General features: G+C 42.7%; 1 protein-coding gene across 1 annotated transcript in view; it reads right to left on the minus strand.

Annotated features, from left to right (window-relative positions):
• The window catches only part of FAM171A1 (family with sequence similarity 171 member A1), a 136,542-nt gene that overhangs the window by 51,658 nt on the left and 57,771 nt on the right, over window positions 1-27,113 (minus strand). Inside the window, exon 2 of the mRNA XM_065399652.1 lies at window positions 1,174-1,401. Within this exon, the coding sequence (XP_065255724.1) occupies window positions 1,174-1,401 (228 nt within the window). The remainder of the gene's footprint in view (window positions 1-1,173; window positions 1,402-27,113) is intronic.

Consider the following 27,113-nt stretch of genomic DNA (forward strand, 5'->3'; position numbering starts at 1 on the left):
AGAAGGGGGTGGCAATGCAATTAAGTTTGAGAACCCCTGATCTAACCATACCAACCTCTCTCATTTGTCCTCATTTATGCCCCTCTATAACCCCCCTCCCCTCGCTGCAGCCCCAAACCCCTCCACTCCTCTGCCCCCTAATACTCTTCCTCTCTCAGGAAGCATTCACATGTCTAATTTCCCCCCCACAGTCCTCCCAAAATCAAATGGCCACCCTTGACTCACAAACTGTAGCCACTGCCAGCCACTCAGTGCAAAACTCCTTTTGTCTTAGGTGGGGGCTTGTGATTAATTGGTCTGTAGTTATGTTAATAGAAGGGTCAGTTCAGAGCCATCCAGGGTGAGCTTACTGTCAAACTCAACAAGCTCTGTGATTCACCCAGTGATTAGTACCCCACAGTTTAACAGTATGAAGCAGCAGAAGGAAACTGTTTTTTTTTGGGGGGGGGGGGAAGTGGCAGGATGTAACATGGGAACCCTTCAGCCAATTGACCCCAAATTTAGTCACTAACAATACCCTGCCCCTCCACGAGGCACACCAAATTTCAAAGCAATCTGATTAACCATTTGGATTTAAAAGCACTTACAAAAGTCACACTTTAAACCACATAAAATGGCAGGAATGAAAACCTGTTAGCCATTTTGTATTAGCAAAAGCAGAGTGTAAAAAAAAAAAAAAAAAAAAAAAGTACATTTTCTTAAAAATTTTTCTCAGTTTGGGTCCTCCAAAGATTTAGTGGATGCCACATGCTGCCTTGGGTAAAACTCAACAGATTGAGACCACAGTGACCGGCATCTAATAGTTTGCTCTTTAGCTATACCCCTTTCCCCCAACCTAGAAACTTCTTTTTAAAGTGCCTGTTTCAGGGCTTATATCTCTGGAACTCTTCGCTCAAATGACTCCAAATCTAAGTCAATAACTCCACTCTTCACCCTCCTGAAGAACATCAAATTTCAAAAAGAAATCTGACTAAGCGTATTGATTTTAGAGGACTTAGAAAGTTCAATTTTTACAAAGATGTCCAGATGAGTGGTGCTGGTGTGCCTCTCTAATATTTTTCTCCCCACAGCCACCCAGGGTTACAATCCTAAGTGTTAAGTCAGTCACACGTAATTTTGTAACTTCCTTTAGATGCAAAGTCTTACCTCAGAACAAAAATAAACATCTCTTACCAGGCAATCTTGTGGGTTTCCATGGTGCAGAATTTGGCACATAAGCATGTTTAGTAGCAGTAACAATCAGCTGATTGCCCAGCTTATACTGAAACTTGATGAAGGCAGTGCCATCTGCTCCTGAGGTTCCAGAGGCAATGGAAATCTGGTTGGTAAAAATCTCAATGAAGGCTTCAGTTACCGGCTGATGCGTGCTGGCATCACTTACATGGACCTTCAGCGTCACTTCTGTAATGACAGACAACCACAATGATTAGCCTCAGAAAACGTTTGTTATATGTAGTAGTTAGAACAAACTAAGATGCTAACAGTAAGATACAGGGCTCAATGGTATTCTCTGACATACAGATGTATATTGCTATCGATCTTCCCTACCTATGATTGTCTATTTTAGGTCATGGTCCTCCAGAGAGGTTTCTTAATTCTACAGAGCTGCCACCTGGCAGTACTGCATGCACAAGCACAATGTTTCATATATATCATTTATATGTATGGGTTCTGTCACACACTGCAGGATACCTGCCATGCTCCCCTGATTTTTACTCTGCTGTTAGCACAGAATGTGCTTATACTGCACCCATCACCATGGTATCTGGGCAGAAGACAACCAGTCAGCATAAGCAGCAAAAAGCAATGGCCCAAGGCAGAACAACTTTATTCAAACTAGAATTTCAGAAACAGCCACAATGATGCATTTTACTGGGGAGTGGCTTAATTTGTCCTTATTCCAGAAACTAACTACTCCTGCATGTGCCTTCAGATGTACAATTTATTTGTCCAAATTAGAGGCACTCTTATGCCTTTAAAATATGTGCTACGTCATATTGCATTTGATGGATAAGAAGCCAGATATACACTGTGCGGCTTGTGCTACCAAGTTCCTCTATTTCCAGGACAGTTTCCCCTCCCCACAATAGTCCCCAACTGACCCCACCCCAATAGCCACTACCATAGCAGCAGCCGTGCCCTACATTCAGCACAGTGCTCAAAGTGCTAGCAATGGTTCTACCCTTTCACTAAAGCACTATTCAGGCTTCCCCTTTGCAATCCGTTATCCTCTCCCTCCCATTCCCCAAAGTATGGGCCTGACCCATCCCTCCCACTCTCCCATTATACGCAAATCTGCTGCTATCCCACTCCCTCCCCCTATCTCCGCATACCCAATTCCCCAAAGCACTGAGATAATCTGATGCAACCCTCGCCTTCCTGTTCATGGGAATTCAGCCAGACTCCTCACTGACAAGCATGTTGCTCATGCTCCAAATGCAACTAATTTCTTCATGTGCTGCAGAAGGAACAGAGCATGACCTCATTTTCACTTCAACTATATTTATAAATAAGGACTAATTCTTTTATATAAAACAGTAAGGGGGATTAAGTTCTGTTGCATGTATAAATATTTTGTAGTATTAACCATTTCAATTTTATTTTAAACTGTACATACAGGCACTAAAGCAGCAAGAAATAATAGCAAGTAAAGCCAAGAGGGCAACAAGTCTTTCCTGTAAAGTTCAGTGGTTAAATAATACTGAGTATGCTAGTGAAGATGAAAACTTACAGAAGGATTCCATTGTCTAATGAAATCCTTCAAGTAACAGCACCTCTCCTTATGGGCCATGCATCAGCAAGAAAATAGTAGGTCCTTTCAGAAATTTAGACCCAAGAGGCTTGTCTACATGGCCCCGCAATTTGGATTACAGGGGTGTGAATTGCAGTATGTACTAGAGTGCTATGCTGCACTGTAACTCCCCTGTGTGGATCCTGCAGGTGCAAATTAGAAGGTACCTAAGAAGTCACAATTCAAGGTAATTGCACCTGCGTTCCTTCTCTGTGGTCCCTCGATAGCACCCACTCAGGCTCCCAGTTCCTCAGCCATCACCTCTTGTGGGTAGAGACCCGCATCTCCCTCCCTCCTGACTGGAGTCTTTTGAGGCTGCACAGTTCTCCCCAGCAAGGCAGACCGCCTAAAAGGCCAGCGGATGTGCTTTGCTTTCTCTCCAGAGACTATGAATGGCATAATTGCTGCAGCCACAAGTTACCACACAGTTCTTTCTGAGCAAGCACATTTATTCTCAAGGTGAAAGCATTACAGAGAAAACATAATTAAAAACGATAAAAGAACCTACATCCATGCAAAAACGTTTACCAGAGGTCACCCCAACTCCAGCCTCAGGCTATGGTAGGTGTCAGTCCTTCAAAACCCACAACAGGGTATTCCCGTGATTACAAATTCTAAACGGTCTCAGATTCTGAACCAGAACAACCATGAATAGTTGAGTCTTTCCTTTGTAAAGCTTGGGCCTTTGATAGAGGCCTCATGCAACAGGTGATCAGCAGACAATGGTCCACTCATCAGGGCATAGCTTCGAAAGGCTGGGTTTTTGCACAACCAGAGGTGGGGAATTTGCATTAACCCCTCCCTAGATATTTCCCAGGAAAAGCACTTTGGCACATTCTTGTCTGGCACAATGTTCAATATAGTCCTTTGAATCCCTAGGTCTCACATCTCCCCCGTAGAGAAGTTACATACGATCGCTACCTGCAATAATACATAAACTATTTATTTAATACAATGGAACCCAAAGTAACGTAAACTTAATTCAATAAGGTCTCCCAAGGATACTGCAGGAAATTACCATATCTGTCACAACTAGTTTGCGTTAATGCAGCACGTTAATGCATACTAGATATCTTTTAGTTTGTGCCAGCAGAGTCCACAGGGAGCAGTCAGAGCGCAACACCCTAGTGCATACTGCAATTCACACCCCCGAAGTCTGAACTGCGGGGCCATGGAGACATAGCCAAAGACTGCACTTACAAGCGCAAGAATGATAAGTGCCAGACAGCCCTAAACAAAAATCCCTTTTTAATTCATCATCGCCAAAACACCTCATTTTTTAACTTGGCAACCAAGGGTGCCAGTTTAAAGTAAATCAGCATGAAGTATATTCTGGTCATTAAAGATTCTGGGTTTGTTCCCAGTTTTACATTTAATAGTTAAAAATCCTAACATATATTGAAAAAAAATGTACATACACGTGTATTGCAGTAGACACGGACACTAATGTATAACCATACACAAAGTGCCTCATAAGGAGTCCCACCTTAAACACTAGTCACAGACAGACTATTTTTCTACATGTATTTAAGAAGTAGAAAGGCAAGGAGTGAAATGCGCTTTTATTTTTGAAATGTGCAGAAGACAAGTGCTCTTAGATCTGAAGTGAGATAGGCAAGTTGTTAGCATTTCTTTTCCTTTTGACTTGCCTAACAAAAGCTAGAAGAACAAGTGCAGCAAAGGATAACGAGGCATGCATAAAAAAGGAGAGCAAGGAAACAAGGCTAACTGAACATTATGGTAACAAGAAATGTCGGTAACATAAGAAGCACAGTTCTAAACAACTAGAACTAATAATATGCCAAGAGAGATCTAGAATGGAATAGGGGAGGAGACCAGAAGTGAAAACTGACAAAATGTTAGTCTCTAAGGTGCCACAAGTACTCCTGTTATTTTTGCGGATACAGACTAACACGGCTGCTACTCTGAAACCTGACAAAATGTCATACATATTGAAATTTTTCTCAAAATTTAAAATTTTAGAAGAGATCACTACTAGAATTGAACAAGTGATGAAGATAGTAATAAAAATATCTATATGTAAATCTTTTTCTCTTTCCTAAAAGAGAGTGGGGGACTATGGGTCCTCCCCTCCAGGACACCCCATTCAGATTTTCTTCTTCCCATTTCTTCTCCACACAAAGCCCTGTGTCACGGTAACTCTTTCTCTCCAGTAAGAGATCAGGGCTAGATCTGACTGTCCACAGGAATACTGCTACAAGTCTGGTACGATAAAGGCCATTGGACAGCAATGCATCCTGCACTTCTGGGAAGTTAGGAAAATATACTGGAAATGCTGTTCCAAGTCAATGTCACTAGATCACCCACCCAGATTTTATCTATTCCTTCCTCTTTTTTTAATAGATTTTTTTTTTTTGTACTGGAGGAAAAAAATCCTTGTAGATTGAACAAAGACATCCAGTTCCTCTTTCCTTGTTTATCTTAAATGACACATTGTGAACCCTCAAAGACCTACTTAAACAAGGGTTCTCCCTCCCCCACAGCTCCTTTTTGCTTCTTATCTAATCCAACAGTGAAGTCACGAATACTGAACCTGCAGCATCACAATAATTTCCACAGCAATAGACTGATTACAAACTTCAACCAGGCGAGAGACTGTTGCAGGAAACCCTTTCTCAAAACAAAATGGTGTTAAGAATGAGGCCCCGTAGTAAGATCATCTCTATAGAAATGGAAAAGTCAGAGGAAATCTAACTGGTGCACAGAAATCACAGCCAGAACTGAAATACTAGAGTAAATTCTATTTAAGGAAGAGATGGGAAGTGAGGGATTTAAGGAGGGTGGGGAGAGAGAAAGATAAAGACAGTAAGCAATTCTAGGTCAGACAGTCTGACCTCAAGTTAACAGTGAGGTTTTAGAGTGAATTATTAGATACACCAAAAAGGAGTGTTTAATTAGTAAAAGCTGCTTTGGGAGAATCAGTATGAACTCAGGAAGATAGTATTTAAAACGTTTGGCAAAGTTGTCAGCTGGAAATATCAAGAAGACAGACAGAGAGGAGATGTAGCAGATGCATTATTCTTGATTTTACCAGAATACCACAGCAGAGAGCCACGTTAGAATTAAACACACATGGGACTCAAAGGAAGACTCCAACATGGTTGGAAAATTGGATGAAGGGCAGAAAGCAGAGAATGCCGGGGGGTGGGGGTGGGGAAGAGGGGAAAGATGTACTCAGAGAATATGCACTACGGAAGAAGAGTCAGTAGCAGTCTTCTGAAGAACTATATTAGCGTTGTGCTTTTTTATTTACAAAAGTTATGTTCATTCATTAAAACTAGCAGAAAACAAAGTGTCTATTGATTTTATAGGTAAGGTCTTGGAGGAAGGGAGGGAAAAATTAAGGTTCACAGCATCATTGCAATTACAGTGCCTTAGCAATGCTATATGCCCAAAGCAAGTCTGAGACTCAGCTATATACTAACTCCTTTCTTTCAGATGCTCCCAGGGCTCTGTCTGGATGGGCAAAAAGGACAGGCAGGCTTGTCTACATGAGAAAGTTGAACTGGTTTAACTTAAGGTGTGATTCTAAACCAATTTAAGATAAATCAGTGCAACTTCTGTGTGTAACAATGCCTGTTTTTCAGCCACATTAGTTCACTTGAGTTAGCTTAACATGATCAAAGTCCTAACGCTCATTAAGATACTAGCTAATATATTTCAAACCACATTAGCTGGCCACGTGGTAGCTAGTAGGGAGTGGTTAGCAGGCCCAGGTGTACTCTAGTAAGGAGCTAAAAGGATTGAAAAATACACCATTTTTGCCCATCAAGACAGAGACATCGATGATAAACTATCGTAGCAGTATCAAAATGCTGAACTATCTGCAACTCCTACTGCTAATTTCCCTGTGCTGAACTGGCACCTCCATAAGCAATAGTTTCTGTTGGTCTCTGAGGAAATTTTGCAGATGTACAAAGAAAACCTCTTACACAGCAACCCAAAATATCATTGAACACTGGGGAAAAAGAAGTAATACATATATTTATATAATAAAAATAGAGATGAATGATGGAATGCTATTGTCATACCTTCTGGAGTAGCTCACAAGCATGAGTGCCAACCTCAGGGCAGACTATAAAGCAGGGGGAAAAACCCAAACTGGTGTATGTTCTAGAATTAGATTTCATCAACCCAGTATCAAGTGTGAACTCCTCTAGCACTATAACAGCCTTAACATGGAGTCACAGACAGTCAGTCCACTTGGGCACTCTGGTCTATTTTGCCACCCAGGCAAGCTAGTCTTTGTGACTGATGGTCCCTTACATCAAAAATCATAACAATATTCCCCAAAGGACCAGTCACTTTCCCCAGGTCAATTGTACCATAGATCTCTCACCAAAGACTACACTTGTAGCCAATCCTGTAATAAACTAGATTTACTAACTAGGAAAAAGAAGTGAGAGTTATTTACAAGATTAAAGCAGATAATATAACACATACAAAAGAGTTACAGTTGTAGATTCCAAAAGATAATAGAAAATTCTATGATAAGCAAACTTCATATGTCCTTTAGGGCTAACCCCAGTAAAACATCAGGGGAGGGGGTGTCTTTTCCTTATGCTTAATGATTCTTGGCCCTTTAGAGCCCAAACAGCAAAAAAGTACCTAGCTTATCCTTGTCAGGGATTTATATCCCCTTCTTCCCAGAGTGCAAGCTGATGGGATGAGTTTATGTGCAGGTCTCCTCCCCATAGAGGGGGTGAGGAGTTCAATTAACAAAGTCTTTGTTCTTTTGGTATCTCACAATGGTGCATTTGGTTTCAAAAGCTTTCTGGCTGGGCAGAACCTAACATCTTGTGTAGGAAGCCGGCATTTGCATTAGAAAGGCTTCTTTCCTGTTTGATGAGTTACCGAGTTACAGAGGGTTACAATGCAAACATTTGGTATTGCTTTAAAACATAGCGTACAGATAAGTGAAACTAATACATGCAGCATCCTACAAGCTATTCATAAGGTCTAAACACCAAACACTTTCTTACAATTCTAATATCTATCCTCACAATACTGACACAGGTGAACCAGACTGGTTTCCCGCTATGCATCTCTCAATGGTCAACGGGGCCTTGGCATGAGCTGGCACCTGGTTTGCCAGCATCACAACAATGACAAAAGAAAATACTCTAAAAGAATAGATCCATCAACACATGAGTCAAAGGGGCGTGTTGGGGTGCTGGAATTGAGTTTTTACCTTAGCTCATACAAAGGAAGCAGAGCTATCTTTTTTCAGGCTTTTAAAAAAAAAAAAAAAAAAAAAACTTTCCCATTTCAGGAATATCATCAAGACTTGACTCTCTGAATTTTGCTAGAGGTCTATCTGGAAGATTAGAGAACTGGGGTGGGAGCTTTCACAGCCATTAATTGAAGGAGCTTTGGCAAAGATATTTTCACTCAATTGTATGTCAGTAAAATAGAGGTTAATTTAAAAAGTTTTAAGCTTTAAAAATCCCTTACTATCTCATGCACTCAGGTGTAGCTTCCTTAATACGTGTGAGTGACATAGTCCTACTGGCTCTCCAGTCATCCATAATATCTTCCAGGAAAAAATAAAAGAGATGACACCCAAATCCCCACTCCGCCCTCTTTTAAAAAACAACCACTCTCTTTTCAGGCCTTCTCTACACATCATAAAACAGCAGAGAGTAAGTAAGAGAGCTTTTGTTTTAGGCTTTGCAGACTCCTGTTTAAATGGATCTGAAAACTGATGGGTGGCAAATCTGGCAGTTGTAAATGTTTTGCTTACAAATAATAAAGTGTTAAAAGAGACCTGTGGAAAAATCTTCTGACTTAGGACTCAAGAATTCAAAAGGGAAACGGGGACTACAGATAATAACCAGAAAATTAGTAACGCAGTAGATATAGAGTTAATCCATGAGACAGGATCAGAGCCACTACAGTTGTGCACTCAAGCAAGTGCTGCTAGCCAGAGTCGTCTTCTTTACAGTTTTACACTCCTTTGTGCTCCTGAGCAATCACATCCTATTTGTTTTTACAACAAGGACAAGCCAAAAACTACTAGTTTGAGTGAAAACAGTCACTTAACTATAACTCTCAATTTCCAGTACTAAATTTATTCTCAGCTATATAAAGAAAGCCAGTATCCTCAAGGTTATCATTTGGGAAAGCCAAATCTAAACACTGACATTCAAACCTAAAATCCTATCTGGCTTTTCAATCTTTTTAAGAGTTTTTACTAAATCTAAACGTCATTTGAAGAACCTACTCGATGCCGTGTTTCATGAACCATGTTTTCCCTTATCAGATACCTAGGGTTACCATATTTCAACAATCAAAAAAGAGGACGGGGGAGCCCCGCCCTATCCCCACCCCCATCCACTCCCTCCCTCTTCCCGCCCCCTGACTGCCCCCCTCAGAACCTACACCCCCCCCCGCTCCTTGTCCCCTGACTGCCCCCTACTGGGACCCCTGCCCCTAACTGCCCCCCAGGACCCCACCCCCTATCTAAGCCTCCCTCCTCCTTGTCCCCTGACTGCCCCCTCCTGAGACCCCCGACCCTAACTGCCCCCACCATGTTCTCTGTCCAGACAGTGGAGGGGCAGAGGGTTGGGCCCACACTGCACAAGATGTGGCAGGATCCAGTTTTAAATTTACCCCCTGCCCTTGCTTCACTGAAGGGGGGAGGGGAGAGTTGCTCTTGACTTGTGTGGGGTACCAGGGAGTGGAAGCCCCGACCCCACCTGAAGTCACTGGTGCAACCCCTCCAGCTCCAGCTGGGGAGCTGCACCTGGCCCTAGGGGCTGCAGGGTCCGCCACTCCCAGAATCTCCCTCCCTCCTGTCGTGGCTGTGGGAGGCTCCCTTGTCCTGCTCGCTGCCTTGGCGGGTGCGATGCGGCAGCTGGAAGGGAGGGGAGGAACCCCCCCGTTCCCTCCCCTCGTCAGGCAGCCTCCTTTGTGAGAGCTCGGCCCTGACGCGCTGCCCTGCCCGAGCTGCAGCCGCGCCGGAGAGCATCCGAGGGCTGCAGGCAGCGCTGGAGCTGCCGGAGGATGAGTCGGAGCTGGCCCCACACCAGCAGGCTGAGCGGGGAGTTGTCCCGGGAGAAGTTTCCTTGCAGGCTCCGCTCCGGTCAGCAGAAAGCCGGGAGCCCGAGGGCGCCCGTGCTGGCGGCACCGCAGGGAGGGAAATTATGGGCTTGGGCACCGCACGGAGGGAGGTTACGGACTTGGGTGCCCAGGGAAACTTCTCCCGGGACAACTCTCCGCTCAGCCCGCTGGTGTGGGGCCGGCTCCGACTCATCCTCCGGCAGCCCCGGCAGCTCCAGCGCTGCCTGCAGCCCTCAGACGGTCCTCGGCGCGGCTGCAGCTCGGGCAGGGCAGCGCGTCAGGGCCTTGGCACTCGCCACCCGGGGCTGGGACCGGGGGGCCCTGGATGGGTCCGGGTTCAAGGAGCGCCCAGCTGTGAACGTGGCGCCGAGCTCAACAGAACCCCTAGCGGCTCCTCGGCGAAGAACCTCTCAGAGCCTTGCAGTCCTAGGTCGGGCGCTCAGAGGCTTGCTCCGTCAGGGTTACCATAAGCCGGCCGGCCGGGAGGGATTTTTAAATATCGAAAAACCCGGACTTTTTTAGATATTTAAAAATTCCTCCCGGACAGCCATTTAACAACCAAAAAGCCGGACATGTCCGGGGAAATCCGGACATATGGTAACCCTACAGATACCAGTTTCCTCAAGAACTGAGGCCAGTCAGTGTAGTCTCGCAAACCAGCCTCTTGAAAATGGTTGTGTTTTACTGACATAAGCAAATAATGGCATATACAATTGAAGGGCCTGATCCCGAGAAGTGCTAAGTATCAGAACTTCTACTGAAAATAAAAGAGAAAAAACAACAACAACAACAACAACAATGGAATGAAGTTGTAACTTTAAGCCAGTAAAGCACTGTAGCTTCCTATTGGATTTAGGCCCCAATTCTACAAACTGATCTGTGAGAACACCCTTCTACATCTGTGCAAAGACCCACTGATGTCAACTAGGCAGAGGTCTGCTTCTGATAAGCTTTACAGAATCAAGGCAGTAATTATGCATCTTTGGGACTTCCCTAAGCAGGGACAAACTCAGGATATTCAAAATTAAAAGCTGTTTAAATTCCTAGATTGTGATTAAAGAAGACAAAAAAAAGGGAAAGGAAAACAGTCTGCTCATTTAAAAAGAAAACAACAACACAGTTATTAACTTTATTTAAAGCTACTTCCTCCACACAGTTTAAGTTTACTGGCAACACATTTGGTTTTGATACCTACATGCCAAATGGATACGTTTTTCCTCTTTTTGCTTTAAACCTTTGGTCCGTTTGTAAGGTGATCCTTTCTGAACAATAGGATTTCCATCTATCTGGGGGGAAATATTTATAGAAAAAGAAATGTTCCACACCCTCTTGTCACAAATGCCAGCTCAAGTATTTAATACTACCATCTCATTTAACATACAGTAGCAAGAAGTCTTTTTTTTTTTTTTTTTTTTTAACCAACAATCGAGGTTTTAAAATAATAGAGTAAGTGTATTCAAGTGGCTGTGTGTGGGGAAAGGAAGAGTGTGCATAAAAAATGTATCCACCAGCCAGTAACATATGGACCTTGAATTGGCTAATGAAAGTGGTTTTGGTAGATTGCATTTACATGAACCACATCAAATAGTGAATCAAGCAAACCTGTAAAGGATCCACATCAAAACCAGACAAAACATGTACAAAACAGGGACCAATCCTGCTATAGGGGTATCTGACACATGGAATTATTTTGGTTCTATAAGAATTATTTTGGGGAAGGTCTACAGCCTGTGTTATACCGGAGGTCAGATTAAATGATCACAGTGGTCCCTTCTAGCCTTGGCATCTATGCATCAAAAGAGGGAAGGAAAATGCAGATATACTGTGTGGGTCATAAGACATGATTGCTAACACCTGGGCCAGATCTCAGCTAGTTCTAGATTGGCATTGACTTCAGTGGAGCTGTGCCAATTTACAGTAGCAGAGGATCTAGCTCGAAAGGTCTGCTTCTGATTTCTGAATCTGTACGATCTCTGATGCTGTGGTCAAATTCTTTATAATTCTCAATTGCTAACTTTATCCTGTAAAGAGCATTATGCAAGCACATGAAACAGCAAAAGCAAACCTCACAGTGACTTGCCAAAATGTTCCTGTTTGGCAATGATTGAACCGAACTTCTACAAATAAAAGTGTCAGGTGCCAAACAGGCAATTTATTAACAAAATTTGCTAAACAAACCAAAACAAAAGAAGCAGCTTAACAAATCCTGGTTAAAACTAGGTAACTGATATCTTACGAGAAAAGTTTAATGTATTAACAGCAAATATAAGCACCTGTTTGCTGAGCACTCACTCATTCAGCTTGCCAGGCAGGCTTTTATAGCCAATGAAAAGTTCTCCTGAGATCTTGCACTAAAAACTGTCTCCTTTTATAGTGCTAAATGCAGTGAGCTTTGTTTGGGGGTAACTCTAGGTTTTTCCATATCTCTGGATTGGATGCAGCTAGTTGTGTAATTAATAAGACCCAACTCTTTTAGAGAAGAGGCAATCTGAAGAAGTTTATGTCAAAGAAAAAACAACAATTAAGCAGCAAGGATTCACACACCCTGTTTGAATACTGGTCCACACAACTGGGTCGGGGGCATTCTCCCCCCACACCTAATAAATTGTTCTCCCCTGAGCTATAGGGTGACAATGGGTGAACGGAGTCCCTTGCAGACAAAGAGGTAATAAAATGGAATAGCTGACCAGCCTTAGAAAAAAAAAGAAAAAAAAAAAGAGAAGATTTTCTATCAAAGCTCACAAGCTAGCAGGTAAATATATCTGGGGACCTTGTACTTCTGCAGTTTGACTTCATGGGCATGGATCAGCAGCACACTAGAGTTGCCTGCAAGCCCCATAACGAGGATGAAGAGTCACCTGTTAGAGTCTCCATTCCTAGGAACTCAAAGGCAAAATAAGTAGTAGTGCCTAACCTCACTGCTGCCTGAAATCTAAGCCCCTACACTGAGTCCCTTTGCTAGTCTGACAGAGTTTGTGTTTAGGGCACAGTACAAGGCCTATCTCTAAGGCTTTTAACTAAAGGGAAATGCAATTTTGTCTTGTGGTGATGGAATCCCCCCCCCAAAAAAATACTCTGCTATATTAAGTTGTGTATGTGCTTCCTGCAGTAATCTTGAACCTTCTTATAAATCAAAAGTAAAAACATATTCATTTAGCCCAACTTATATATCTATATATTAACAATACGCAAATGTGTATTCTAAACCAGAGGCACAAAACACTAATTGAACAGAAGGTAAACTAGAGTACTCCTATGCCATTTCCAGTGACAGCCAGGCTACTGCAGAAGCATGTACTTGGGTGGGTGAGGGATCATTTGAAAATATTCATCACTAGACTGTTCCATATATAAAAGAGGGCTTGCAAATCCCAAGCTGCTACAACCTAGGATGCTACCATAAATTAATTTCTTGTAAAAACAGTAGGAATTGGCTTTAATTTAAAAGTGAGAAAGCTATATGCATAATTCCTAGATGAGACTCTGATGCCCTATTGTAAAGTGATTAAGCAAGGGTTTATAATTAACCTGAAACTTGCATGACTATGAAACTCATGAATAGCAATCGTTACATTAACAGCCCCAGCTTTGATCTTTATAGGAACTGTGCGTGACACTCAGTAATTTCATTTCCAAAACTTGTATTTCATACACCCTGCACTATAAGAAGATGCTGCCAGGGAGTGCAGACAGAAGTAGAGTTTGAAGGCTTTAGCTTGCCACACATGTAATTGTAGCCCAGTGGGCCAGCTTACCTCTATTATATTCACTACTTTGTATTATATTCTGCTTTATTATATTCAGCAGTAATGCAAAGAACCTACAGCAGGGGTCAGTAACCTTTGGCACGCGGCTCGCCAGGGTAAGCACCCTGGTGGGCCGGGACGGTTTACCTGCCACGTCCACAGGTTCGGCCGATCGCAGCTCCCACTGGCCGCGGTTTGCCGTCCCAGGCCAATGGAGGCAGCGGGAAGCGGCGGCCAGCACATCCCTCAGCCCGCGCCGCTTCCTGCCGCCCCTATTGGCCTGGAGCGGCAAACCACGGCCAGTGGGAGCTGCGATCGGCCGAACCTGCGGACGCGGCAGGTAAACAAACTAGCCCGGCCCACCAGGGCGCTTACCCTGGCGAGCCGCGTGCCAAAGGTTGCCGATCCCTGACCTACAGGCTTGTATCCTGTAAGACATTGGCTTTAGCAGTTAGCATGAGACTTGAGGCCTACGAACTTAGGCATAGATAAACTTAGGTAACTCATAAGTTTTGGGAAACTGGAAGTAGAGTATAGGGGGGGGAATTGTGTCCAGAATGACTTCAGCCAACCACAGAACATGAGCGGACACCAGCTTCTGGAAGATTTTGGACGGAATATCCGACTGCAAGAGTGCCATGGCAACGAATTGATGTATATGATAATGGGGTGAAATCATAAATACACGAATCTATAGAAAATGGGCACCTTAACATTAGTAAGGGGAGGAAATACAAATAAGGAAGAGGGAGAAACCCCTATTGAATATGCTTTAGACATGGTAATACCAGCATAACGTATTATAAAAATGGCATCCCAGGGCAGCAGGGAAGAGAGATGTAGCCCTTGGGAGGGGCCAGAGATGGCCACTGGTAAAGCTAAGGAAGGTGACAGTGATGAAGACAATAATGGCTAACACGTCAAGTTATTCTGGAAGGGATGGTGTGAGTATGGATGTTCAGATGTATTTTCTATATTATCTCTATCTACCTTACTGAGTTAGAGTGTGTGGGACTTTGCTAAATGTATTATAAATTATTTATTTGTAAATATAAAGAAGAGTTCCTATAGTGTGAGTGTTGCACCTGTGCACATCGGGGTTCCCAACGATATAATAATTTTAATAATACTGGGCCTGATCTTGGGATAAGAACCTGTCAACCCTCAAAGTGATAACTGGGAATTTTTATTTATAATCTATAGATCAGTCTACATATGCATTCTTTACTAGACATGAAAAAGTAATCCTGGTTTTAAAAAAAATCTGCTCTTTCCCAATGGATTCTTTTGAAACACGGGTGAGAAATCAATACAAGAGTAAAGTTATGCACTGATATTTTTCAGCTGCTGAGCATTAATTCACCACTGCTTCAAGTTAAAAATCAGGTGATGTTGCAACATCACCTATGAGATGTTTCTAGAACGACAACACACAGATGAGCTGAAAACGCTGCACAGCCCACAAGGATTTTAGGCCAAAACTGCATGTAATGTACCAGTAGCCTAATTTGAAAACCTTCATCTTCAAGAATCCTTTGCTGTACATATTAATTTTTCTTGGAATGGGGTCTCAAAGCTGCAATTATGTTAAATAATCAACACACATGACCGTAAGAATACATCAGAGACACATTTATTAACTACTCAATATAATTGAAACTGGATACACATGCTAGGGCAGGGAAAGCAGGCATGCATTAATTTTGCTTATTCCAGAGTATTTTTAAATCCTACTTCATATTTCTGAAATCAGTAAAGCTCAGTTTTGAAAGCAAAAGTGGGATGTGATCGCTGAAGCAAGCATGATTCTATAAACCTTTCTCAAGCTGCATGAGTACTCCCATTGACTCCCACAGAATTGTACACACGAGTCAAGGCTGCAGTGCAGACTCCGATTCTGTGTATTTGAACTCTACCTAAGCACTTACATGCTCCCATAATTGAAGCAAATGAGCAGTGAATTTACCCTCACATCATCCTTCTGAGGTATTACACTCCTGTTGGGCAGATGGGGAACTGAAGCACAGAAAGATCAATTGGAATAGTCAAAGTCACACAGGAAGTCTGGGACAGAGTTGGTAACGGAACTCACATCTCCCAAGTCCTACTCCAGTTCCTGGTCTTATGTTTAAGACTCTTCAGCACTTAACTACATCTCTGTGGTTATTCTGGCTTACAGTCAACACCAATTTTTCTCCCCCTTCTTTGACAAGCCATGTTTTGATGTCTATAGTTGAAATAAACAATAGTAATGGGATATTTATTTTTGGTTGGTTCCAGTAGGGTGGAGGCTTGCTATTCTTGCATGACTCGCATGTACTTATTAAGTCTCCTACCTATCATGGCAGTGATTGTGTTTCTCTGTGGTCCAATTTACTTGTTATTATACAGACAATAGATGCGATAGTGATCATGACAGTGGTTGGGACAAAGCTTCACTTGGAGCTATCTAGGCATATACACAGGTATATACAGTACTTGCAAACTGGGCTGAATACATAAAAGCATCCTAAGTCATCTGAAGATTTTCTTGTTGGCATATCACACTGAAAACTCATATCTAATTTGTTGTTCACTATTACTTCTAAGAGTCACTTACCTTTACTTCTTTCTAAGGTCCCTCTACTATTCAATATCTGTGTTTTGATTATTTTTCCTCTTCATGCACTAACAGGAATTTGTCCATACTGAATCCGATCTTATTTCCTACAAATACTTCCAACATCTCCAGGCCTCTGCGTTATTTCTGCCCTCATCAATGTTTGTTGTCCTATTTAAAATCATTTGCAGATTTAATTAACCTACAGTTTATCCCATCTTCCAGATAATTAATGAAGATGTTAAACAAGATGAGACCCAATGCAGATTCCTATAGCAGCCTACTATAAAACTTCTCCAGCCTGACAGGTAGCCACTTGTCATTACCATTTGTATGCGCCTTCATCCATTTACCAATGCATGCAGCAACATTCTCATCCAAGGCAATTTGAATTAATTTTTCAATTAATGTTTTCATGAAGGCTGCTGTACCATGTAAATTTCAGCTGTGATGATTGCCTAAATATTCAGTGCATGACAACTGATTCAGCAAACAAAACTTGCTCTATTTAAATTACTATAATAGTTTATAGTAATCTTAACTTTTGATCTTATTCTTGACAGATAATTTTAAAGCTACACACATCTAAATTAAATTTTAAAATATCAAATTAATATTAAAATCTGATCTTTTTTTCAAAATTGATTTCTATCCATCCTGATATGAAGTGATATTATATAGCAGCCACTTAGCAATACACTTTAAGCAGGATTCAATGTATCTGAACTTATTGGCTCATGTGTTCCACGCGCTCCATAAACCTTAATGGGAATCATGTGGCTAGAACAGCATCTTGCTGTGCATCTTCCTTGCTAGCTACTTGTCGGTTTCAACATGTATTTAACAGGGATGCTGCCAGGTCACCAGTCCAGTTTACATAGCTACTTTTGGCTGAAAATGGGGCATAACTAATTAGCCGGTGGTAGCATTACAATTCTGCCACAAGGACTCCTCGTTGTTTTTGCCCATCTATGGCACTTGTCATATTGGCACAGCACCAAGGTGTCAGAGTGAATGCTGGGGTCATTGTTTGCTCTCCTTATACACTGATCTCAACATAAAACTTGACTATTCTATTTACCAACTTGTTATGTAGATCATGTGGCGATGAAAAGAGGGATCATTACTTATACTGTGAAGATCTGCAGTAAATGTATGTCATGACCATATGAACCATTCCCCTTAAGAAGGTTCTGACCTTGATTCTGAATGAATATTGAATTCTGAATAGCGTCCCATTTCAGCCCTCTGTTTATGATACCAGTACTGTAAACACACATCCATTTAAATCAAGGATATGTCACCGAGGATTACAGGCATTTGTAACTTGACAGATAAATCCATTTGGTCATTAATAAATAGAAACATATAATATACCAGTATCTTTTTTTTTTTTCTGGTGCAGGCAACAACATTTTACAGTACATTAGCCTATATTGTAGGCTAGCACCTTGAATTAGGTTAAACAAACAGCTGGGTTTTTTTGGAAAATCCTTTGCTGTGCAAATACTTTTTTTTTTTTTAAAGGGGAAGGAGAGAATGGGAGAGTTTAAATCATGCAGACACTGAACTCATAAATGGCAGCTGTATTCACAGGATAGGTTTGAAGGAATCCAAAGCAGCTGAAATAGCATGCATACAGTGATGTCAATAATCAGTATCTGAAAAAGTGAAACACACATTTACATGGTGTTTCCAGGTATCACAAATCCGTGTTTCATGTATACTTGAGTAAAGGGGAGGGCAGCTGACTATGCAAAAAGGATATAGGCTATAGCTAGGCACAAGAGGAATAAAGGACAAGACATATTTTGAAGTCTGCCTGATTTTGTCAGCCCATGCTGGAAGGGGATCACTCACTGCAAGCAGCACCCAGTGGTTAAGCAGGGCATGGCAAGTCCTCATCTTTCCCAGTGCCCCTGTTGACAGCCATTCTAATCTGGCAGTGTTCTGTCTCTTCCATGACTCAGCCCTTGGGCCAGGTCACATGTTATATGTCTATATACCTGGAAAGGGGCAGAGTCCATCAATGGAGTAGCCCTCCACATTAGACTAGGACAGGGGGTCTCAAACTGGGGGTCAGAACCCCTCAGGGGGTCACGAGGTTATTACATGGGGGGTCGCGAGCTGTCAGCCTCCACCCTAAACCCTGCTTTGCCTCCAGCATTTATAATGGTGTTAAATATATAAAAAAGTGTTTTTAATTTATAAGGGGGGGGGGGTCGCACTCAGAGGCTTGCTATGTGAAAGTACAACATAGCAAGTATAGTACAAAAGTTTGAAAACCACTGAACTAGGGTCTCCAGGTCTCCCCCTGGGTTGAGGTCTCGGGGTCTTGACCCTTCAATCCTAAGGGCCTTCTCTCCCCTAAACTATCCCTATCAGGGGTCAACTTCTGCCTTCAGCACCCTCTAGTGATTAGTAAAGGAACCCAGTCCCACCTTCTCCACTATGTTCCGATCCAGGGCCCAGTGTAAGCAGCTAAGTTCCCTCTTTTCCAATGGGTTAAAAAAAAAGTCATTACATAACTGGAAATCAAAGATTAAGTCTTAGACCTTCTGAGAATCCCAGATCTCTTCCTTAGGTTTTGGCCACGTTGCTATAGTTAGTCCAGAGCTCCTTCCTAGGAGCTCAGTGTGTAGGTCACTTCACCTCCACTGTCTGCTGCACTACTCTCCTGCTGAGCACCTCTTCCAAGCTATATATGCTTTGCAGATGTGGCAGGGTGGGGCTGCCTGGGCCCAAAGCAGCTGCTTAACCTCTTCCTTAACAGGTTTGAAAGGGTATACACACCCTGTCACAACTTTAAAAACACATTAGAAGTTTACTCGCCTTTATTCTTTAATGTTACTACTCTTTTCTGCATTTTCTGGGGCAAAAAATAAAGTTCTTGAGTACCACAGTTTCCCAGAAACAAATAGAAGACGGAGGGGGGGGGGGGGGAGAGGGGGAGGAATAGTATATTTCAGACCTGGATGTAATCTATATCTTTGTTGCTTGCCATGCAATTCTCCTTTCATACTTCTAAAAAGAAACTGGCAGTTATGATAGACTAATATTTTGAGCAATTTAAAAAAAAAATTGGCACAGTTAATTAAGCCAGTAAACATGGAAGGTTACCACCTTTCCTCATGCAAGTAGTTCCACTGACTCCTGGACAAGTACTAACCAGGCCCTTGATTTGTAAGTATGTAAAACAAAATGAGATGAAAACCTAATCTTTCCTTATAAAGCTGCCTAGTTTTTTTTTTTTGTTTTTAAAATACCTACAAGGCCATTATTCTTTTGTGTTATTTTTCTACTCCAGATTTTAATCTATTCTTGCACACTGACATCTAAAAGTTATTTTTTATTTGATGTTCAGTTTGCCAGTATTACTATTATAGATTAAATTTAAAAAATAGTTTATATGCTCCTGATTTGTGCCATTAAGATTCATCAAGATCAAAATAAGGCAACTCTTCTTTTTTTACACATTTATGTCTTACGTCATAAGATAAATACTGTTTCCCATCTTTTTCCACCTAAATCCTTAACGAAGTGAAAACAAAATGCACAGTCTGAAATTTATATATGCATGCATTAGTAGTGTATGGCAAGTTATTTCACAGGAAAGCTGCTCTATTTGTTTCAGCAGCAACTGATCTAATAACACAACTGGTCAGTCAATCTCTTTAGTCTTCAAAATTATTTATTTAAGGGAATATTAATGATAGGCTGTGCCTGCTTGCCTACTGTTACTGTACAAAGTCAGTCCCGGGAACTTGTTCTGGGCTTTATAAACAGAGATCCTGGGGTATCTGCAAGTGCCATTTAAAGAGAAAGTGACACCTGGTGCAGATGACCCTGAAGCAGTGAAGTGCAGATAGGTAACCAGACAGGCCAATGCAAGTGTAAACTGATGGCAGTGAGGGACACCGGTGGAAGGACTTAAGCTATGTCTTCGGAATTCTGCCGGCAAAGTTACATCAGTCAAGGGTGTGAAGAGTGTGATCCCTGAACAATATAGATATGCCGGCAAAAGCAGCTAAGGTAGACACCAAAACGCTGGCAAAACTGTTTTAAAGGTAATGTGGTTTTTCTTGGGGGTAACACAATAAGCTGCATCAGTAAAAGCACAGCTTTGTCAGTATAAGCTGCATCCACACTAGGAGTTTGCTGGTATGGTATACTGGCAATGCACTCCTAGTGTAGACATGGCCTGATTGAATCAGTGTAGTTGTACCAATACACCTCTACCCCGATATAACACGACCCGATATAACACGAATTCAAATATAAATGGTAAAGCAGTGCTCCGGGGGGCGGGGCTGCGCACTCTGGCGGATCAAAGCAAGTTCGATAGAACGCGGTTTCACCTATAACGTGGTAAGATTTTTTGGCTCCCGAGGACAGCGTTATATCGGGGTAGAGGTGTATAATGATTCAGCCACATAGCTCTGCACTAATATAACTCCTGCCAAAACGGAATTATGTTGACATGAAAATGGTTTAGTTATTTTGATGCAAGTGGCAATGCAAGACAATTTGAGTATTAACACATGGTAGTTACTGCCTGAAAAAATACTGGTGCAACTTTTCCATGTAGAGTTGGCCCAAAATATGAAGAAAATCACATGGGTGCAAGAAACACAATAGGGGGAGGAATTTTATTTCCCCCTATTTTTCTCATTGTACTTTTTCCTTCTATTGCCTGCAATGGAGAGAGAAGAGCTTTCCAGCAGCCTTAAAAATTGCTGTCCAATTATGCTAATGCTTTTGCACAGCAGAACTTTCCTAGCAGCAAGAGTTTTTATTCTAGTATCAGGAGCTCCTAGGCAATCTCAGAACTGGTACTGAAAAGGTGCTACGAGCTCAGCACCACTCAGATACAATAACAGACAGGGCCGGCTCCAGGCACCAGCTTAACAAGCAGGTGCTTGGGGCGGCCAAGGGAGAGGGGCGGCACCTGCGGCAATTCGGGGGCGGCAGGTCCCTCACTCCCTCTACGAGCGAAGGACCTGCCGCTGAACTGCCGCCGCCGATTGTGGCTTTTTTTTTCCAATTGCCGCCGCCGATCGTGATCGCGGCTTTTTTTTTTTTTTTGCTTGGGGCGGCAGAAATGCTGGAGCCGGCCCTGATGACAGAGATGATAATTATGTTGGATTCTCTCATTTGGGTGAAGGGAAAATATGCCTGATGGAGAAAGATAATGGGTGTTCCATTCAAATTTAACATAAAAACGTCATTGTTTAATATTGAATGTAATAAAGTCTTTAATGTGTGAAGTTTTAGTGAAGTTCATCTTCTGGCTGTTAGCCTTACATTTTCACCGCTGATTTGATATGGAGTTGTCTCCTACCACATGTACACCAGGGGAATCCTGCCCGATAGGGGATTATTAGGGCCCCTTTATGATGCTCCAGGTCTTTTACACAGCATAGGCAGGACAGAGCAGGGTGAGTGTCTCACCTAGTAAGTTTGGGAGGGTTTTTTTTCTTGAAGTTAAGTTGTTTTAGTTTTAAAAAACTGCTTCTCTGGTCTGGTGAACGACTACTGGAGTAATTCTGATAACCTTGTGTATACTATGAAGTGCCACATCTATAAACTCCAAAAAACTGTATGCCAAACACCAGACTTGATATTCAAGGGTTTCCCCCCTAGATGTGAACGCCTGGAAACAGAAGTATGTTTACAAACTTCACTTTGTAACCATGTGGTAACTGCAATTGTATCAAGCTACAAAAGAGGAGCAGCACTTTTTGTTCATTTTATTTGCTTAAACAATAATTATGGAGATACAGCAGTCTCTCCTTATTCAGTTTAAAATCACAATTCCTATTTCCCTTTCTTTGCAAAAGGCTAAACCAATTTCATCTGAAATTTCCCATTTGTATTCATCTGACAACAGAGAACAGGTTTTGGAAAGTTTAGAAGGTCATCACAAAAGGTATTAGGAAATTAGTTTTAAAAAAGCTGTTTATTTTTTCCAACAATTTCCTACCATTCCTTGTCACCTCACCTCCAAAAAGGCCTGGTCTTTAAAAATTCATGTTAATTTTATACTGTTAGCTTCAATGAGACTGGGGCTTTTTATTGTTCCTGAAAAACATGGTAGCTTAATTTTGAAGTTATCAGATACATATGTTCTGAAACAATGAAATCCAGAATTTATGAAATCCACAAGTCCTACTGCAAAAAATGTAAGGAGCCCATATTCAAGACAGTGAAAACATATTTAGTGGTAGTCTCCAAGCAGCTTTATAAAATTAGTAGTGTAGGGACTGTATTTAAAATTGTAGATAATCCATCTATATCAAGCTTTCACAAATCTTTAATTTTTTTCCAATTTTTTGTTATAACCTTGAAGTTATGAGACAAAAAAATTATGACAGGAGTTAAAACTGTAAAGGCATAACATTTAAAAAAAATAAAATTCTGGTGTGTGTGTGTATGGGTGTGTCTACAGCATTCTAAGATTAGAGTAATTAAACAAGTGCTTGAAAATCTTCAAGTTCCGTGAACAATGTTAGTGGTTCACTAAAGCTGGTCTATATTCTTCTTTCTGCATTCCAGCATCCACCCAACTATACAGAACTCCATCTTCTGAACTTCACGTTAATATTGCACTAGTGCAGTACTGGCATGAAGTTCAGAACATAGGGAGGGCCACTAAATACATCTGGAACCTATCCTACCTGATTAGGGAGGCTGCTAGGTAAAGGAAGTTACAGGTTCCAGCAGCCTCCCATATAACAGTAGTTTCTTATTCTCACTTTGTGTGCACAGCCCTAGTTAATTTTGGGTGTCACCCATTTGCAACAGTTAGCGCTGGTTATTGGATTCACCCCAATTCTGTTGCCTTCATTAATCTGACTATGGTAACCACCTGTTTGTTGGTTCTATGAGAAAAGCAGCCTGGTGAGATGACATGAGTGGGACTGCTCACAAGTTTTGTTTTTGTTTGGGAATGTCAGGAAGGGACAAATCTTCATGTACCCTTCCCTACCACTGTTCCTAGAATATCAGGGTTGGAAAGGACTTCATCTAGTCCAACCCCCTGCTCAAAGCAGGACCAATCCCCAGACAGATTTTTTTTGCCCCAAATTGGCCCCTCAAGAATTGAACTCACAACCCTGGGTTTAGCAGGCCAATGCTCAAACCACTGAGCTATCCTGTTTTCCACTCCCTGTATGCATATCCCTTAGGGTTCATCCTCTCTAGGCCAAAGAGGTGTGTTAATTTGAACTACCTAACACATGGTAAAATCCTAGTGAAGACAAGGCAGTTTGTAGGCTTCACATGAGTTAGCAAGTCAAATTAAAGAGTATAAGGGAGCCCAGTCTTTAACTCAGCTTGCTAACCTATAGGATTTTTCCTAGTGAAAACAAGAAGAGCTGACTCACCAAAAAGAGGTGCCACCACAGAAAGGGCAGAGACTTGGTTAACTGCCACATCTGTTGTCCTTCCTCTTGGACTGGGTGGAGTGCAACAGGATGAGGCAGAGTTGTTTGAGGAAAAATTTAAACTCCTGGGGGAATTCTGCACCACTGCCCATGCAGAATTCATGTCCCCCACAGATTTCTGTTTCCCTGCAGAAAAATAACTTTCTGACAGAGAAGCCAAGGGAAGCCACAAGAGCAGTCACGCACCCCTCCCCAGCAGTGCAGGTACATTGTTTCGGGCACCTGCAGCAGCTAGCGGAGAGGTAAATCACTGCCAGGGGAGGGGAAGTAGGAGGGATTGGGGATGCCCCAGCTGGTGGCTCCTATACTACACTGGGCTCAGCTGCTAAACCTGGCTTGGCTTGGCTGGGTTGGGTGAGATTGGGACTTCCTACAACCCCAGCCGCTCCTTGCAGGGAAAGAGGAAGCTCTGCACCCTCACCCCATTGCTCCTCAGCTGCGGGGGCAGGGTCACTATACAGGGAGCTGCTCCCCCATCCACCCACCCCTTGCATCTGGAACCCCCATACCTAGACCTCTCCCACCGGGCCTTACCCACCCCTGCACCCAGACCACTCCCTGCTGAGCCTCCCACACTCGAACCCCCACCCCCCTGTACCTGGACCTCCACCCCATTGAGCCCCAACCAACTGCACCCAGACTCCCACTCCCCCAAGACCCACCACCCCAGCTAAGCCACTTGCACTCAGATTGCCCCACATAGAATCCTCTCACTCCACCCCTGAAGCCCCTCCACACTTAGATCCTGACAGGCTGAACCTGCCCACCACACCTGGTGTACCTGACAAGGAGGGGCAGGGCCCCAGGGTGTTTCTTGGGCAGTCCCAGACCTTTTGCTATGTCAGGATCAGGTGCAGCCTCACCACCGAGTCCTACGGGGTGTGTGTGGGGGCTGCTGGGTGATCTCCCACCTCCGTGCAGCCAGTGGCCTGTGCTCCCCACTGCCATGCTGGAGCCTCCACATTTATTGAAAAATAAAATTTGCAGAATTTTAAAATATTGTACACAATTTTTAATTTTTTGGTGTAGAATTCCCTCAGGAGTAAAAGTTGAACCTTCTCCATTCTCTGCTACAGAATGAGTAAAAGGACAGAACAGAGAGGTTCTATGCTTAGTGGACTGGAAACTTCATAGGGACCCAGCTGCTTCTCTTCCACCTCCCTGATGGTCCTTAATAAACAGGCCTTTTGTACTGGAGCAATTGCCTCTTCTCTTTTATGCCACCTCTCCCATATTCAAATCATCCACATACTTGTTCCCTCTAGGCTAGATTATTGTAATTTGCTTTTAGTTGGGCTTCCCTTGAAATTGACCCAAAAGTTGCAGAAGGCAGGTAATTACACACTCCTTGATAACACCAACGTTTTACTATTGGCACTGGCTGCTGCTAAATCAATGGTTCCTGCTTTCACACAATGAAAGTTCTTAATGATCTAGGTAGAAGGTAGATGAACAATTGTCTCTATTGCCTGATGTTTCTCTGTTGCCTTGATCAGGCTAGAGGCATTAGGGCTACTCATTTCATGGACTTTATCCAAGTAACTCCCTCCCTGAGTACACCCAGCAATCTCTCTCTGAAAGCCTTTCATGGGTCAGAACATCTGATTATTGTGCTTTGTTTTCTTTGGGATTATCTCCTCTGTGCCTAGTTTTATTTGTTAAAATGGCTGGTTTGGGGTTAGCTCTTTCTGTGTTTAATTTTCACACAGTATCCGCCCTCCCTATTGATGGGAGCATTAGAAAAAAGTATTTCAGGCTGTTAGCCTTGATTATATAGGGCTAGACTGTGGCTTTGTCAGTCACAAACCCCAAGTAATGGGCAGTATGCACTTGTGCTGCTCCAGGCACAGACCAGTAACCATCTGGTGTCATAGCACCACAGAACCATAGGGTTAGAAGGGACTGCCAGGGTCATCTAGTCTAACCCTCTGCCAAGATGTAGGATTTGTTGTGTCTAAACAATCCAAGACAGATGGCTGTCCAGCCTCTTTTTGAAAACCACCAGTGAAGGAGATTCCACGACTTTCCTAGGCAGTTTGTTCCATTGTCCTGCTGTTCTTACAGTTAGGAAGTTTTCCTGAGATTTAATCTAAATCTGCCATGCTGTAGTTTGAACCTATTGCCTCTTGTCCTGCCCTCGGTGGCAAAAGAGAACAACTTTTCTCATGGCAACCTTTCAAGTATTTGAAGACCACTATCATGTCCCCCCCTTAATCTCCTCTTTTCCAAACTAAATATACCCAGTTCCTTCAGCCTTTCCTCATATGGCTTACATTCCATCCCTTTGATCATTTTTGTCGCTCACCTCTGGATCCTTTCCTGTTTCTCTACATCCTTTTTATACAGCGGTGACCAAAATTGGACACATTACTCCAGCTGAGGCTTAACCAGCGCCACCCACAGTGGTACTATCATCTCCCACGACTTGCATGCTATGCCTCTGTTAATGCAACCAAAATTTGCATTTGCTTTTTTTTTGCAACAGCATCGCCTTGTTGACTCATGTTGACGCTGTAATCCACCACAACTCTCAGATCCTTCTCAGCAGTGCTGCTGCCAAGCCAGTTATCCCCCATTCTGTATTTGTTTTTTCTTTCTTAAGCATAGCATCTTACATTTGATTTGCTAAATTTCATTTTGTTGTCTATAACCCAATTCTCCAATTTATCAAGATCCCTTTGAATTTTAATTCTATCCTCAAGTGTTTGCAACCCCCTCCCCCAGCTGTGTGTTATGTACAAATTTGATCAGTAGGCTCTCTCTTCCTACACTCAGGTCATTAATAAAGATGTTAAACAACACCAGACCCAGAACAGATCCCTGTGGAACCCCACTTGAGAGCCCCTTCCTTTCTGACATCATTCCATTAATAATTACTTTTTGTTTGCAGTTGTTTAACCGATTATGTATCCAGTTAATGGTAGCTCTACTGACCCTGAATTGCTCCAGCTTACTTATGAGAATGTTGTGGGGGACTGTGTTGAAAGTCCTGCTAAAGTCCAGGTATATTATGTCAACCACATTCCCCCTATCCACCAAATAGTTACCTTGTTAAAGGAGGGAATCAAGCTGGTTTGGCATAATTTCTTCCTGGTAAATCCATGCTGCCTGCTAGGGATCACCCCTTCATCCTCCAGGTATTTGCAAATTGAATGTTTTATACATTGCTCTAGTAGCTTCTCAGCTATTGAGGTCAGGCTGACTGGCCTATAGTTCCCCAACTCCCCCTTTTTAAACATGTCATAATATGATCCTGGGTTTGCCTAGTCTTTACATTGTCCCTAGCTTCCCCCTTGCTCTAGCAGGGGCAGAAGAAAGGGGAAATAGGCTCAGTCAGCCCCCTACCTCGTACAGATTACTTCCCTCCCCCTCCACATCAGCTCAGCATCAATAGCTGGTGAGCAGAGGAAGGGGAGAGAAATCAAGGCTCCGCCTACTCCCCACCACCA

The sequence above is a fragment of the Emys orbicularis genome, chromosome 2 (genome assembly GCF_028017835.1).
Source record: "Emys orbicularis isolate rEmyOrb1 chromosome 2, rEmyOrb1.hap1, whole genome shotgun sequence".
NCBI lineage: Eukaryota > Metazoa > Chordata > Testudines > Emydidae > Emys > Emys orbicularis.